The sequence below is a fragment of the Oncorhynchus mykiss genome, chromosome 1, assembly GCF_057628025.1.
Source record: "Oncorhynchus mykiss isolate SJ-2025 chromosome 1, ASM5762802v1, whole genome shotgun sequence".
Classification (NCBI taxonomy): domain Eukaryota; kingdom Metazoa; phylum Chordata; class Actinopteri; order Salmoniformes; family Salmonidae; genus Oncorhynchus; species Oncorhynchus mykiss.
Genome location: NC_143022.1, coordinates 65,241,068 through 65,255,103, shown reverse-complemented (window position 1 = coordinate 65,255,103; position 14,036 = coordinate 65,241,068). Strand labels below are relative to the sequence as shown.

General features: G+C 39.7%; 1 protein-coding gene across 1 annotated transcript in view; it reads right to left on the bottom strand.

The window, feature by feature from the left end:
• Window positions 1-6,352: 6,352 nt before the first annotated feature.
• Window positions 6,353-14,036, bottom strand: part of fam204a (family with sequence similarity 204 member A) — a 32,488-nt gene continuing 24,804 nt past the window's right edge. The window contains exons 6-7 of the mRNA XM_021607421.3: window positions 7,147-7,256; window positions 6,353-6,700 (exon numbers count right to left, since the gene is read on the bottom strand). Coding sequence (XP_021463096.1) covers window positions 6,649-6,700; window positions 7,147-7,256 — 162 coding nt within the window. The 3' untranslated portion in view covers window positions 6,353-6,648. The remainder of the gene's footprint in view (window positions 6,701-7,146; window positions 7,257-14,036) is intronic.

The following is a 14,036-nucleotide window of genomic DNA, read 5'->3' as shown; positions in this document are numbered from 1 at the left end:
TAACCTCCTCATTAGCTATAATAAAGGTATATTTATAGTTAATGAAGAGCTAGTTAAACAAGAAACAGACTCTTAGTCAGCTTTTCTCAATGTGGGACGAATAAGGGCGTAGTACCTCAATATGTGTTCCCTATTCTGAAGCGTGATCATATTTTTGGCTTGCAGAAAACTGGTCCAGAAATGACCTCATTGGACAGAAAGGGGCCCACCTCCCCTCATATATGCCTTTCAGCCAACATTTAACAACATTTGATGTGATCAACAAAAGGTCCATATATACTGTACTGCCATATGACTGTCGGCTGTATACGGTTATATATTATGAATAGCAAAGCGGCACACCGGCCCACCCCTTGATCAAAAACCATTTGATTGGCTGAAACTGGGGCTGTGTGTCGTCTGATAAAAGGATAAATGGATTCATACAGTATATACGTCATGTAGCCAACACTCAAAACGGATGTAAACAATTGATGTAAACACACAGAGGTACTACGCCCTTATTAGTTCCACATTGAGACCGCTTACGAAGAGCCTGTTTCTTGTGTGACTTGCTCTTTATTAACTAGGCTTATTAACAAAGTGTACAAAACATTAAGAACACCTGCTCTTTCCATGACATAGACTGACTAGGTGAATCCACGGGGTTGCAACTGAATATTAGGAGGTTGTTCCTAATGTTTTGTACACTCAAGTGTAAATATACCTTTTTATTGTACGCTAATAATGAGTTTATTAAGGATTGTCCAGCACTTACATGACTTCTGTTTGACTAACACATCACTTAATTAAGACCTAATATATGGTTAATAAGACACCATAAAGGCCTTATGAGATGCTTATATACATACCTACAAACTACAAATTAGTGGCCAACATGTGCACCTTCAAATAAAGTGTTACCCAAATTGCAAGTGGGAACATTTATTGTCCATCCTTTTTGTTGATAATCTGCTTCATCCAATGTTTCATTTTTTCTCTCTCAATGAAACAGTGAAAGACAATACATAGTATTATTTCAGCAGTGCTTGAACAACGCTTGACTGTAGCTGGTTGTTTTCAATCAAGCAAAGCTCTATAATTGCGCAGCTTGACGTAGGTGGTTATTCTTTCTCTAGGAAGTAGACAATGAATGGCCACAAACGCCAGACTCAATGCGCTCATTCATGAGACAAATCAAGGTAACGTTAATTGCGTCACTTAAGTTCATTTGAGCAAATCCCCTGGAGCGATTTCGGATCCCTTTTTTGTTCATTTGTAAGACAAAAGAATACTTTTTGCTCTGTCAGTTGCTGCATTGACCTCAAGGTTAGGGTGATGCCGGTGTGTTTTTTTTCTTCTGTAAATGGCTCTTCCTAAGCCATTTATTCTACTCAGTAACTCTGGCCCAATTTCCTGTGTTCGTGGTCACTTTACTCTCCCGTTTCTAGTCACAGCATTTCACAGTAAAAGTCATGTTACATGTTTTTGGATAACGTTTTTGTTCTAAAAGTGGCATATTAAAGTACATGGTTTCAGTAGAGGTACTAAACAGAACTAATGGGTAAAACATACATCTTGCATTATGTTGCATACTATTAATTGTAAAAACAAAGCGGGCAGGCAGATGTTTTTTTTTTAAAGCAGGTATTGCTCCGGTGTTGCTTATGATGTCATTACCTTTGTGTGCATTGTTAAACGGTTATTTAAAGAAAAATACACTATTCATTCCGAGAAAACGCAATATGCCGCTTGCTTAGTGAAGATGAATGCATAATGACTGCGTGCTCAGCATATTTGTTCTTGAGAGTTTTTTTATTCCACTTCCAGATAGCAGAAAAAAATTAATTGAAAGTTCATTTTCATTTTGTGTTCTTTAAGTTATGTAAAATGATAATACATGATTTCAAATGCTTTTGCAATTTCCAGCTCATATAATGTAATATCTAACCCACATAATAACTCACCCACAGTCTTATTTTTAATTATTGTGAAATTGTATTTATAAGCATTCCTTAAAAAAAAAAATCTGATCCATAAATGTTATGTCTATTTGACCTCATTCCCATAGCTTGAAAAAGTTGCAGTTTTAAAAAACTTAGGAAAGTGTTAAATACAGCTAATCGGAGTATGATACAGGCATTTTTCTTGCTTGGTACTTGGCAGCTTGAGTATTGGAATTAATCACGAGTTCCAAACTTCAATTAGTGACAGAAATAACATGCATTCATAATTTGATGTGAAGCTTTGTGGTCACCCAAGAGATCCTCTTTTCTTGCTCTGGCTTTTATTTGAAAACAGTCATATGAATCTGAGGTCCTCAATAATTACTCTGAGTTAGACAGATAGCATTAGAAAAGATAACAGTTTGTATATGTGCAAGGTTGTTGCAAGGTATGTACTGGTTTTCTCCATTTTACTTCCACATCCTTATTATATAGACAACAGACACAGCAAGTGCTAATATGGTCTATATAGACACTGTATTGACCATATTAACACTTACGAATTCCTTTGTCTTTCTGATTCAGCCTGCAATGGTGTTAAATTCTTTGAGAATGATCTTGATTCTTCGAAGGTAAGCCATTGATTGCCGTTCAATACAGTTCTTTATAGCAGTTTTGAGATGACTATTCCCATGCAGTGAACGAGACATAACGACCTTATCGTACCATGGGTTCAAAGGTCATACAGACTAATAACCCGTTAAAAAGCATTATACCTCGTCTTGAAGTAAGACCACTCCGTTGGACTGAAGAAGTATGAACAGCCAAACACTGTACAAACAAATCTTTTCAAAGGAAATGGGGGTTCATTTGGCTCAAAGACAAATCTATTTTGGTGCGATTTATTAATTGTGACAGATCCATAATCATTTAATGATTGTCGCATTAGAATAAATGGCATGTCTTTTGTGTTCTAATTCTGCGCATCTTGACAAACAAGACCCATTAAACAGCCCTATGGCCTTTTTCAAGAGTGATGATTACGCTAATTAAAACCGCAAAACATCTGTGAGGTGCCGTGGACGTGCCAGAATTAAACAGGTCATTAAATCAGCCGGGGGAAATGTCAACATCCAATACCGCCTGTCGCTCTGAGACTAGTTTACATTCATCAGGAATGAACGTACTGAATATGAAACACAACCAAACTCCTTCAATAAGGAAGGGGCAGCATTGACACAAAACGCAACAAAATGTTTTTGACTACAATTTGAGATTTGCAGTCCAATTGAAAGCCAATGTTCTGTACATCCACCCATCTATGGATGTGCGTGAGCCTACGAGAGATTCTTCTGTTCTTAGAGACCAGTCTATGGTCAAGATATTTTGAATATTTCCCCTTATCTGTAGCATCTTAGTTGAGACACCGAGATATTTTCCTGGGGTCATATCCCCGAGCTTCTGGAGTCAAGTCTGTTTTTGATATTTGTTTGTTTTTAATCTAGTGATACACCAGCTAGTGATCCCATTGATATGCTATTACAAGGTACACATGTCCCTGTTCACGGCAGGACCTTCACAACAATGCACAACAACTACTTTTCAACCATTTAATAGGATTGTTGTTATTCCACTCCTGACGACAACAACTGCTCTCCCCCGTAAGTGTTTCAACATGTGCCCGAGGAATTTGTCGATGCATTTCACAACAAATCAACATAGGTCAGAGGCCAAGCTTGGCCTGCAGTAAAAACCCATTGAAAATGACTCCGTAACATGGAGAGAAGGAAACAGGATTTTCCTGCTTAAAAAAAAACAGTATCTTCTCCGCTCAAGGCATTATGTTCAAAGAGATGAATAAACGGAGATGCTATTGATACGGTGGCTGCGTCGCTCTAGGCTGTACGCTGGTCATGTTCAATGAAAACACTTGTCTTGCTAACATTTAAATGGCTATATGCAGGCTAACATATAGCAAAAGCATATTCACAGATGCAAATTGCTTCTAGCCATTGTTTTGAGTCCACTGGTTCAACAGCATTATGCCTAGGACACAGGATGAGATGATGTACATATTAAAGGGTCTTTCCACGAGAAGTTAAACATTATCTGAGAACAGGCCGAATGGAATATCACCCTGATAAAAAAGCAGTCATTTTCTCTGAGTGTGTGTGGGGGGGGGGGGGGGGTCGTGCAATGTTTAAGAAATGATCCACAATAACCACACAGTGCTAAGCAGTGCAAGTTCATTGTGAAACCATTTCAAATGACAGGAAGTAGTTTTAAGTTATGATCATCCAGAGTGTTTCGATGCTACTCCTGTGGAAACACTGTGTTGTCATGTCACCAACGCCCAGTGTCAGGAGCCTAACACTGAAGATATCTTGATTGAATGACTTGCTTTTAAAAATGTATTTCCAACACCCAGTGTTGTGAGCTCAACACTGTCAAGTGTTCTTGATTGAATGACTGTTAGTTTTAAAATACCAGTTTCCAAAACACAGTGTTGGAAGCCTAACACTGTAAACAAAAAAGAAGGGGGGGGGTTCAATTTAAGGGTCAACTTAAAATGATTATTTGTTAAAGTAGGTGTTAAAACGCTAAGGAGATTTTGCTTAGCCTGCATCCAGACTTTTGAAACAGTGAGGCTTCAGTATTATTGGAAATCAACATAATTAACAATAGTAAATGCTGCTTGATAAATTACAAATGTGACATGTTAAAGCAATGTTTTTAGAAGGATTTGTCCAATTTGATCTTAGTTTTAGGCACCAGAAATGAACGGTCTAATGTTGTGTATCAAAACCATTCCAGTCTTTTTCTCTGTTCTCAATCAATATGCATTTTTGAAATAATCGCAAATCAAAGTGAGGACAATAACCCATTTAGAGCACTTTGAGGTGATTAACATTGTTAAACTCTTTCTCACCGAAGGACTGTTAAATACATGAATTAGCTCATCTTCATATCTGACTGCCTCTCGCACACACAGAGTCCTATACTGTAAGGCTCCAGCGTGGAAATTATTAGTAAGTCTTCGCTCATTCAGACAATCGTCATCTGATGGTCTCAGAAACTCAATGAAAACATATACTATAGAGCAAATGTCTTTTTTTCCCCCCATAGCAAAATGTCCACCCATCAAATAAACAATAGTATCATGTAAAAGTGATTCTGAAAACTATTGCCGATGATAATGACACTTATACACTTAACAATAAAAAGGCCCAGTACAGTCATAAAACATGCATGTCCTGTGTTTTATACATATTTCCACACTATGAGGTTGGAATAATACTGTGAAATTGTGAAAAGATTATGCCCTTTTGGTGTAAGAGCTGATTGAAAAGATCACCTGAAATGTCAGCTTGTTTTGAGGGATGGAGTTTTGGCCTGGCATCACCAGGCGGTGAATTAGTTAATATACCGTAAGAGTTCCAAACCTCTCTGCCAATAACAGTTTGTTTTCCAACCACTCCCAGACAGTCCAAGCTAAATTGTTGCTTGAGACTTTGCTATGAAGCCATTTTTGTTTCTTTTAGACACTTTTTCTTGAACAGGAATCACAGTCAGGTTCTTAATTGTTACTCAGAAATGAAAAACAGCTGGTTCTCTTGTCTGTGGAATCCATTGTAGTTCTCAGCTTTTTCAGATGCTTAAAGTTGCTTCGGTCAAGTAAACGTTTTATGAGGATGTTCTGCCCCTTTAGTCTTGCAGTGAGTGACTGATTCAGCCTATACAGCAGGACTGTGAGAATAGGATACAGCGTGCACTCCGTGGAGTGGGTGCACAAATGGGTGAACAGCAAACATCTGAGGTGGATAAATCCAGATTGCCTTGGAGCAAAGCAATCATTTTGCATTGTTAACAAAATAATGTACGGTTATGAATAACGGCAATTAACAGACTTGCTATTTTTCCGCATGAAATTTGAAATTACAATAATAATTATCGCAATCGGCATGGGGGGGGGATTTGGGTTGGACCAGTTAGGAGAGGTCATTGCAGATCAAAAGATGTACAGGGTGCAGAGAAACTATAAAAGACTGGCATCAAATCTACTGGGTGCACAACAACATTGTTAATCATCGCTCAGACTCTTTACAGCCATAGAGTAGGCTTCTCAGAAATATCCTGTGCTTCTTGTTTAAGCCGAGGAACAATGGCATCTTTCTCAGCATGGGTGAAGGCCAACACCAAAGCCTCCGTTTCATGTCTCATACCCTCTCTGTTGACACAATTTACAGTTTATGACTGCTCAGAACAGTTTACAGCAGCCAAATTTCATTTTGCACTGGCAAATCCTATCGCACATTATCCTGTACATTGCATTAGGACCCTAATCTCTTCTTTCTCTACCTCCTCAGAAGAAAGGAGCGCCTTCATGATTAACCCACTTTACAGCAATAAATAAACGCATCATCCAGTAATGTACACCAGATTTAATTGGAAGGAAAAAGGCTCAAAATGCTCAAATCACAGAAATGTAAATGGAAAATAGCGCACACACAGCAGCCACCATGGAGTGCTCAGAGAATTCATTTGAACAGTCCATAATTCTCATCTTATACAGGCTTTGTTTTTTTATTGTTATTGTTTTGTACAGTATCCTGACATTTCCTCTCAAAATTGTACAGGTACAAACATCTTTTCTAACAAACGTTATTAAATTAACTGAGAAGTTACATCAAAAATGTAATTTTCTTTCTCTTCTGGGTTTATGTCACATATATCCCATGTTGCTTTTGGTTTCCCATCTTTGCTTGGCTTCAAACCTGAAACAATATTAAAATACTGATTTAGCAAAAACCTATTTTGAGTACTTGGAATAAAAATCCTGCAAAATATATTCTCTTTTACAGAAAAGACAATTAATTTCTGAATGAAATACACATATTTCCAAGTTCTTGAGAGCTTGAAATGACAGTAAGTTAAGTGTAGTTCTTAAACATTGACATAACACATTTTGCACATATTCTAACCATGACATCCACTGTGACAGTTCAAAATGGCGTCTATCTAATTTTACGAGACGGCTACAGAACACGCTTTCTCTGTATAGGCGAAACTTAGCATGTACGCATACCTGTGCATGAAATAAGTGGGAAAGGAGCTGGCAAGCTAGGCAAATATGCATAATAAAATGTATGTCACTAACAAACTGCGATGTAATGTAAATTAAGGAGATAATTGTGGGGAGGAGAGCAAAAAGACAACACACCCCCAAGCGATTTGCGTCTTCCTTTTCTGGGCTGCCCGAGAAGCCTCCGCTTCCTGTTTGCTTTGCACAAAGTCACGGCAATCGGCGGCTTGAGCGATTTTCACGGCCAGCTATTGAGAGGGAGACAAAGACAAGGCCCATTAGAGGATGTAAATCAGTCTCTCTGGCAAGCAGAGCTCTTCCAACTGATGTGTCAGGGTGGCATCCCATGAGTGCCTCCGGTCCCCGTTTTGTCTCACCCCGACCATGATGCAATGACAGTCATGATGGCATAAAGATCCCTGGGTTGGTGAAGAAAAATAAAACATGGTACATACACACAGACAACTGCTTAACAGTAATAAGACAGTCAACTATTTACCACGAACGTGCAAAAATAATACCATGACCTTTCCTAAATTGTTTTAATGTACACTAAAGGAGACCGTGCGCAGTTCTTTAAATGAAAAGTTAAAGGAATGACCGTGACTGCAAGTGGCAAACACATTTTGTTCAAATCCCAGGGAGGAAGTGCATGTATTGTCGAGCAGAATAATCCCAATAACCCCAGTCGCACAGAAGCACGAGAAACAAAAGGAGAAATCCTGTCACTCCCGAGATAGGTTTATTATTCGACCGAAGGAAAAGTTTGATAAACACTTGGAACAAATCACCCTTTCTAAAAATGCATAGAGTACAATCAGGGGAAAGAAAAAAAGTCTTAAAGGTAATGAAGAAATGTGCCGCCATTTCTTAACTGGGGGAGAGAAAAAAAAACCTGCTAGTGATTTTTTTCTTTCAATTATAATTAAGTGGGATAAACTTTATTAGAAAGACTAAAACTAAAATATCTCCTAATGCATGCTGGGATTAAGCAGGTCAGAGCGAGCAGCCAGGACAAATGTAACTCTAAAGGCTTTTTATCACCATATTTCAGGAACCAAGGGTGTAAAATGTTCTAATTTGGGATACATTAAAAGCCATAAAGGTCTTTCAAAAAGATTAATGGTACTTTGCTTGGATTTAAGATAAGGGCTTCAGCTGGCTGCAAGTACTGGGCTCTGGCTGGGCCCTCGAGGCATTAATCTATACAGTCACTTGGAAGATTTGTAAAGCGTCTGCATAACCTGAAGCTAACATACTATGACAGTTTTCTAATTCCTTGCCATTTTTTATAGGTTTTATAGCCAATAAATTATGTTTTCTAGTCGGAATGCTGGAGAAAGGGAAAGTTACAATGGGTGATCATTATGTCGGGAGTAGATTTGCCAGCAGATAATTCTCATCAGGGCGTTTTGAGCACCATGTTTAAGTGGTGTAGGTGCTAAATGCATTTGCTTGGCTGTGGCACACGCTGGGATTGTACATCTGAAGGTTTATTACATTATTGACAAATCTCAGAAAGGCTCCTGTGTTCACACATTTTCCAAAAATAAAGTAATTGGGTAAAAGGCATAGTTTTGAGAGAAAATACAATGAAATTGGAGGATGCTAAATGGCTCCTTTTGAAGTTTACACCCAGAGATGTATACTCTTTACAACACAAGGATTACCCACATTAACCTGCTCTCCCGTGTGGATCATTTGAAATGCAAAGGTCTAGAAACCACGCCTTCCTAAACATTCTTCCAAAAACCAAAATTAAAACCCTCTTCCAAAACCAAAATTAAAACCCTCACATTCCCCCCTATTCTCTTTTCAAATGAAGCCACTGAGCGGTTACTATATTTAAAGCGTTAAAGGTCTTTAATTTTTTTTATCAGTTCAGTCTACAATCCCTGATTGTCTTTACTGGGGCTCAACATTAATGTCAACCAAGTTACCTAGGCGACAGAACAGATCAAAGAGACAAAAAAGCCCTCAAATGTCTGATTAATCAAGCCTGCAAACAGCTTATTTCTTTTAGCCTGCATGCAAGTATGAAAATGAGATTCCGAGAGCAGTACATTGTGCAGATTTGTTCATTCTTATCTGAACAAAGCCAGCGGCAGCTTATTTCATGGATCACTGGCACTGTCAGCGCTGTGGCGCCGAGCAGGTGACGGCTCCTCTTTCTGTGGCGAGAACAAAATTAGCAAAAAGTCGGCACAAATTAGCCTCTCATATTTTCAGTAATATGACATTATTTTTCATTTACTTTTTTTGATCCACTTTTCAGGATTTTTTTCTCCCCCTCCTTCTTGCGTCTTAGTGCCAAATCCTTTCACATCACAAGCCAGAAGAAATGTAAAAAAAAAAATGTGCTGCCAGAATAAAAAATACAAAGCTAGAAAAAAAAGAAAAGAGACATGAGCCTACACAACAGGGAAAAAAAACTCATGTGTTCTTTGTTTAAGGCAGTCACACAAGCCAATCCATGTTTCCTTAAAACCCATATTAAAAGAAGATTTAGTGTCCGATACCATCCGTTTCCCCCCCCCCAAACCATTGTCTTTCCTTTAAAAGTATGTCCTGATCACAGTCTCTGTTTAACACAAGGTTTATTCAAAGGATTAATACTGTGACCTTTGGAAGGTTTGCAGGCAGAATATTCATGCTGCATTATACCGCAGCAGTAGCAGCACCTTAGGGCCACTAGGAGGGTTAAGACAATAGTAACGCTTTCTGTTGTCACTCATGTTTGGGTCATCATAGAGATTCAAGTGGACCTCCAAATATGGGGCCTCATTATATTATATGTCACTTCAGCACAGACCATGTTAAAGACAAGGCATGTCCATTGTATGGACACAAAATAGTACTGAGTAACACAAGGTATTGTCAAACACCCCCCCTTGAGCTGACTTGTATGCTACAGCATAGCCTACTTCATGGACCGCGTGGATGTGTCTTCTGTCACGCCGGTAGCACTTCAGAGTGCGTAGTTATCAGTAACTTCTGGATCCCTGGATATCCCAAGATACACAATTACAAACAACAGCAGCTTCAAAAACGACAAAATGGCAGGGAGAGACGATTCAACGTCAAAACACGAATGCTTCTCGATATGGATAAAATGTTCAAGCTGGTATTAGGAATATGAAATAAATGATGGCTTTAAGGGAGAAATGGCCTTAAACCCATTCATAAATGTCCTATCCTGGGAAGCCTCTTCCAATTAAAACGTGTGAGAGGTGGATTAACAGGGGCTATGTGGCTTTGCCTCGCTAAATCACCACCCCGAGCTGCTCCGCTGCGTTTGACGTGTAAACGATTAATGACCAGCCTAATTCCCTTATCACACTACCTTAATGCCTAAATAATGTGGCCTTAGTCAACTTTGGGAAGCAGGGCTATATAAGAATGGAATGAATATCAGATTAGGCAGCTCATATGTAATTTCAATCTAATTTCGAAGAATCGAGGTAGGGAGGGGAAAAAAGGAAAATGGATTTCTAGTCTGAAAAGTCAGATTGTTATACTTCAAATTGATCTTGTTTATGCCACGTGAAAGCATTACTGCGGCAATGAAGCATAAAGCAGTTTGTCCACTAAATTGCTTTGATGTCATTCAATCTCTTTCCAATTATTGGTTGTCCTATCTGTGCAGGTTAAACAAAGAAATGCCTACGCTGATAAGAAGAATTAGGTCGAGTTCAACTCCCTGAAAAAGCCAGGGAGGAAACATGACAGTTCATATTCTGTGTATCTGTGGAAAATATAACATTTGTGATCAAAGAGATAACAGATAACCAAAAGTCTTGACAATGATTTGAGTGAAGTCGGGCTCAAATGGAATGCATAGGCCTAAAGCTTCACCTCTACGAGTGTTAGATTATGCGGATGTGCTCTTATTTCACTGTGAGCCAAATGGTGTGTAGGGCCATGCAATAGAATATAGCTAGAAGCTACCTTAACCCAACACCTAGCTACTGTTTACCATCAAGAGGTTCAGAGTCCCCCCCCCCCGGCTTAACGGCTACAAAGGGTTGGGATGACAATCCCATGACCCAAGTCTGAGACCAGGTCAATGCAACACATGATTTTGCAAATTGGTGTCAGGTCATCGAAAGTGTGCCCAGGCCTTAGGAACTTGATATGGAGAAGGGTAGAAGAGGGATAGTGTAGCAACTTTAACCCAACGCCTATCAGCTTCGTCAAGAGGTTTGGATCCCTTGGTAAGCTATAAGGTTGTTGGCCGCTGGAACCCGGTTGAGTCCTGGACGGGGGTGAAACTTGGTCAATAGGAATGTAACGATTCACCGATATGCATCGGTCCCCGGTTCAAATGTTTAAGATATGAGTGCATCATTTATTTAGTTATTTAACCTTTATTTAACTAGGCAAGTCAGTTAAGAACAAATTCTTATTCACAATGACGGCCTTACCAAAAGGCAAAAGACCTCCTTGCGGGGACGGGGGCTGGGATTAAAAATATGAATAAATTAAATAAAAATATAGGACAAAACACACATCACGACAAGAGAGACAACACAACATAGAGAGACCTAAGACGACAACATAGCATGGCAGCAACACATGAAAACACAGCATGGCAGCAACACAACATGACAAGGTAGCAACACAAAACAGGGTACAGACATTATTGGGCACAGATAACAGGGCAAGAAGGTAGAGACAACAATACATCAAGCAAAGGATCCAGAACTGTCAGTAAGGGTGGCCATTATTGAGTCTTTGAATGAAGAGACCGAGATAAAACTGTCCCGTTTGAGTGTTTGTTGCAGCTCATTCCAGTCGCTAGCTGCAGCGAACTGAAAAGAGGAGCGACCCAGGGATGTCTGTGCTTTGGGGACCTTTAACAGAATGTGACTGGCAGAACGGGTGTTGTATGTGGCGGATTCGAGCTGCAGTAGATATCTCAGATAGGGGGGAATGAGGCCTAAGTCTGTGGAAACCCAAACTGATCCAAATGTAGCATGCATCGAGGTCAGAAAATCAATTCAAACGTCACGAATTAACGGTTCACAAAAAGTTTTGCACAAATTACTTTTTATACCTTCGGAAAATACCTCTCATCTTTGGTGACAACTGCGCCTTCTCCTTCAGTGTTGAACTAAGCAAGTCATTAAGTTGACAGTCATTGATCTACAAGTCATTTTGCATGACGAATAACCCCAGGCAATATCAGTGGCCTAGTTGAACTGTGCGTTGTGCACAACTGTGCGTGCTGACTAACGAGAGGTATCTCTATTCCTGATCTGGCAAATCTGTGTGTCACCATCATTCACATGTATTGTGCAAGCCATTTCACAAACTAGGCTTTATTAGTTGAGTGACAACCAATGTAATTTGCCAGGTAATTTTTTTTTATCAAATTGCGCTGTTGAAAAGGTGTGAAAAGATGTTTCACCAGAATAAAATGTCCTAAGCTACCGCCGGAGACACAACTCTCATCTGGCTATAGGTAGGATACATGGTGATCGGGGTTTAGCCTAGATTCGATTTGATTTTGATTGTTCAGGTTCACCATCAGTAATAGTTTTGCTTGATATTTAAGGTCTCAGAGTGAGTGACATCACCGATTGAAACGTTATTAGCGCGCGCACACCGCTAACTAGCTAGCCATTTCACATCGGTTACACATGGTTGAAAAGCGGGAAAAGAAGAGTCCATCAAAACGTACAAACTGTCCAAACCACTTGATTATGAGATGGGGTGAAATTCAATGTTAGGCTATAGACTCAGTGGTCATTTTATTAGGTACACTCATCTAGTACCGGTTTGAATCCCCCTCTTTGCCTCCAAAACAGCTTGAATTCCTAGGGGCATGGAAACATTGCTCAATTGGTATCAATGGACCCAAGGTGTTCCAGGAAAACAATCCACACACCAATACACCACCAGCCTGTACCATTGACACCAGGAAGAATGGGGCCATGGACTCATGCTGCATAGGCCAAATCCTGACTCTGCATGACGCAATGTCCGGACCAGGCAATGTTCTTCCACTCCTCAATTGTCCAGTCTTGGTGACCTCGGTGCCCACTGAAGCCACTTCTTCTTGTTTTTAGCTAATAGAAATGGATCCCGAGGTGATCGTCTGCTACAATAGCCTATCCGTGACAAAAACCGACAAGTTGTGGGTTCCGAGATGCCGTTCTGCACACCACTGTTTTCAAGTAATCCTTGACCTAGAGCGGAAATTCTTGTTACGGTTCCACCTCGAAGACTGATGCAGGCTGCGAATACATATTCAGGACTTTGGGGTGGGAACGTTGTGGTGATTTCCACATGTAGCAGAGAAATCACAAATAGGGCACTGACGCACCGCTCTCAGTGTAACTAGCTAGCATGCTAACCGTAGCTAGCTAATGAAAGTTTATGTGAAGACATTTCAGTTAAGACAGGCATTACTGTACGTCAGGTGAAAATAATTATTTCAGAAATATAAATACCTGCCAAGAGATGAGTCTCAGCTAAAACGTGCCTAAACGAGCCGTTGACATGTTTTCGGGTTGATGTTTGTCGGACTTTTGCTGTTTGATAATTCCAGTGAAACAGTGTCGGATTCCAGACGTCATTCCTATTTGGAAACGCACACAGGCATGATCAAATAGCTACATTCTTTGTTCTCTCTGTTATCATTTCCGCACGCTAGCTATATATCAATGCATTGTCTAAATTGCGACTGCAAATCCGCAATAGAAATAGAATGAGTATAAGCTCCGGTAATATGGATAGCCTAAATATTGAACGTTTTGGAGGGTGTATGGAAGCAATGGGCGAGTTAGTTTTGTATGGCCAGGTTCCCCGGGTGGGTTGAGATGTCTCTTTTGGATCAATGAAATGGTAGAAAATAAGCAAACCCCTGCACACCTGGCCATGCAAAATGAATTGGCCTAAAACATTATTGCTCAAAACCATTCCTCTTGTGGCGACGGGGGGAGCGGCGTTCTAAAATGCAATCATATGATGCAATTTGACATTTATAAAATTGTCTTTTTTTAATGCAGACTGGCTAAAAAAAA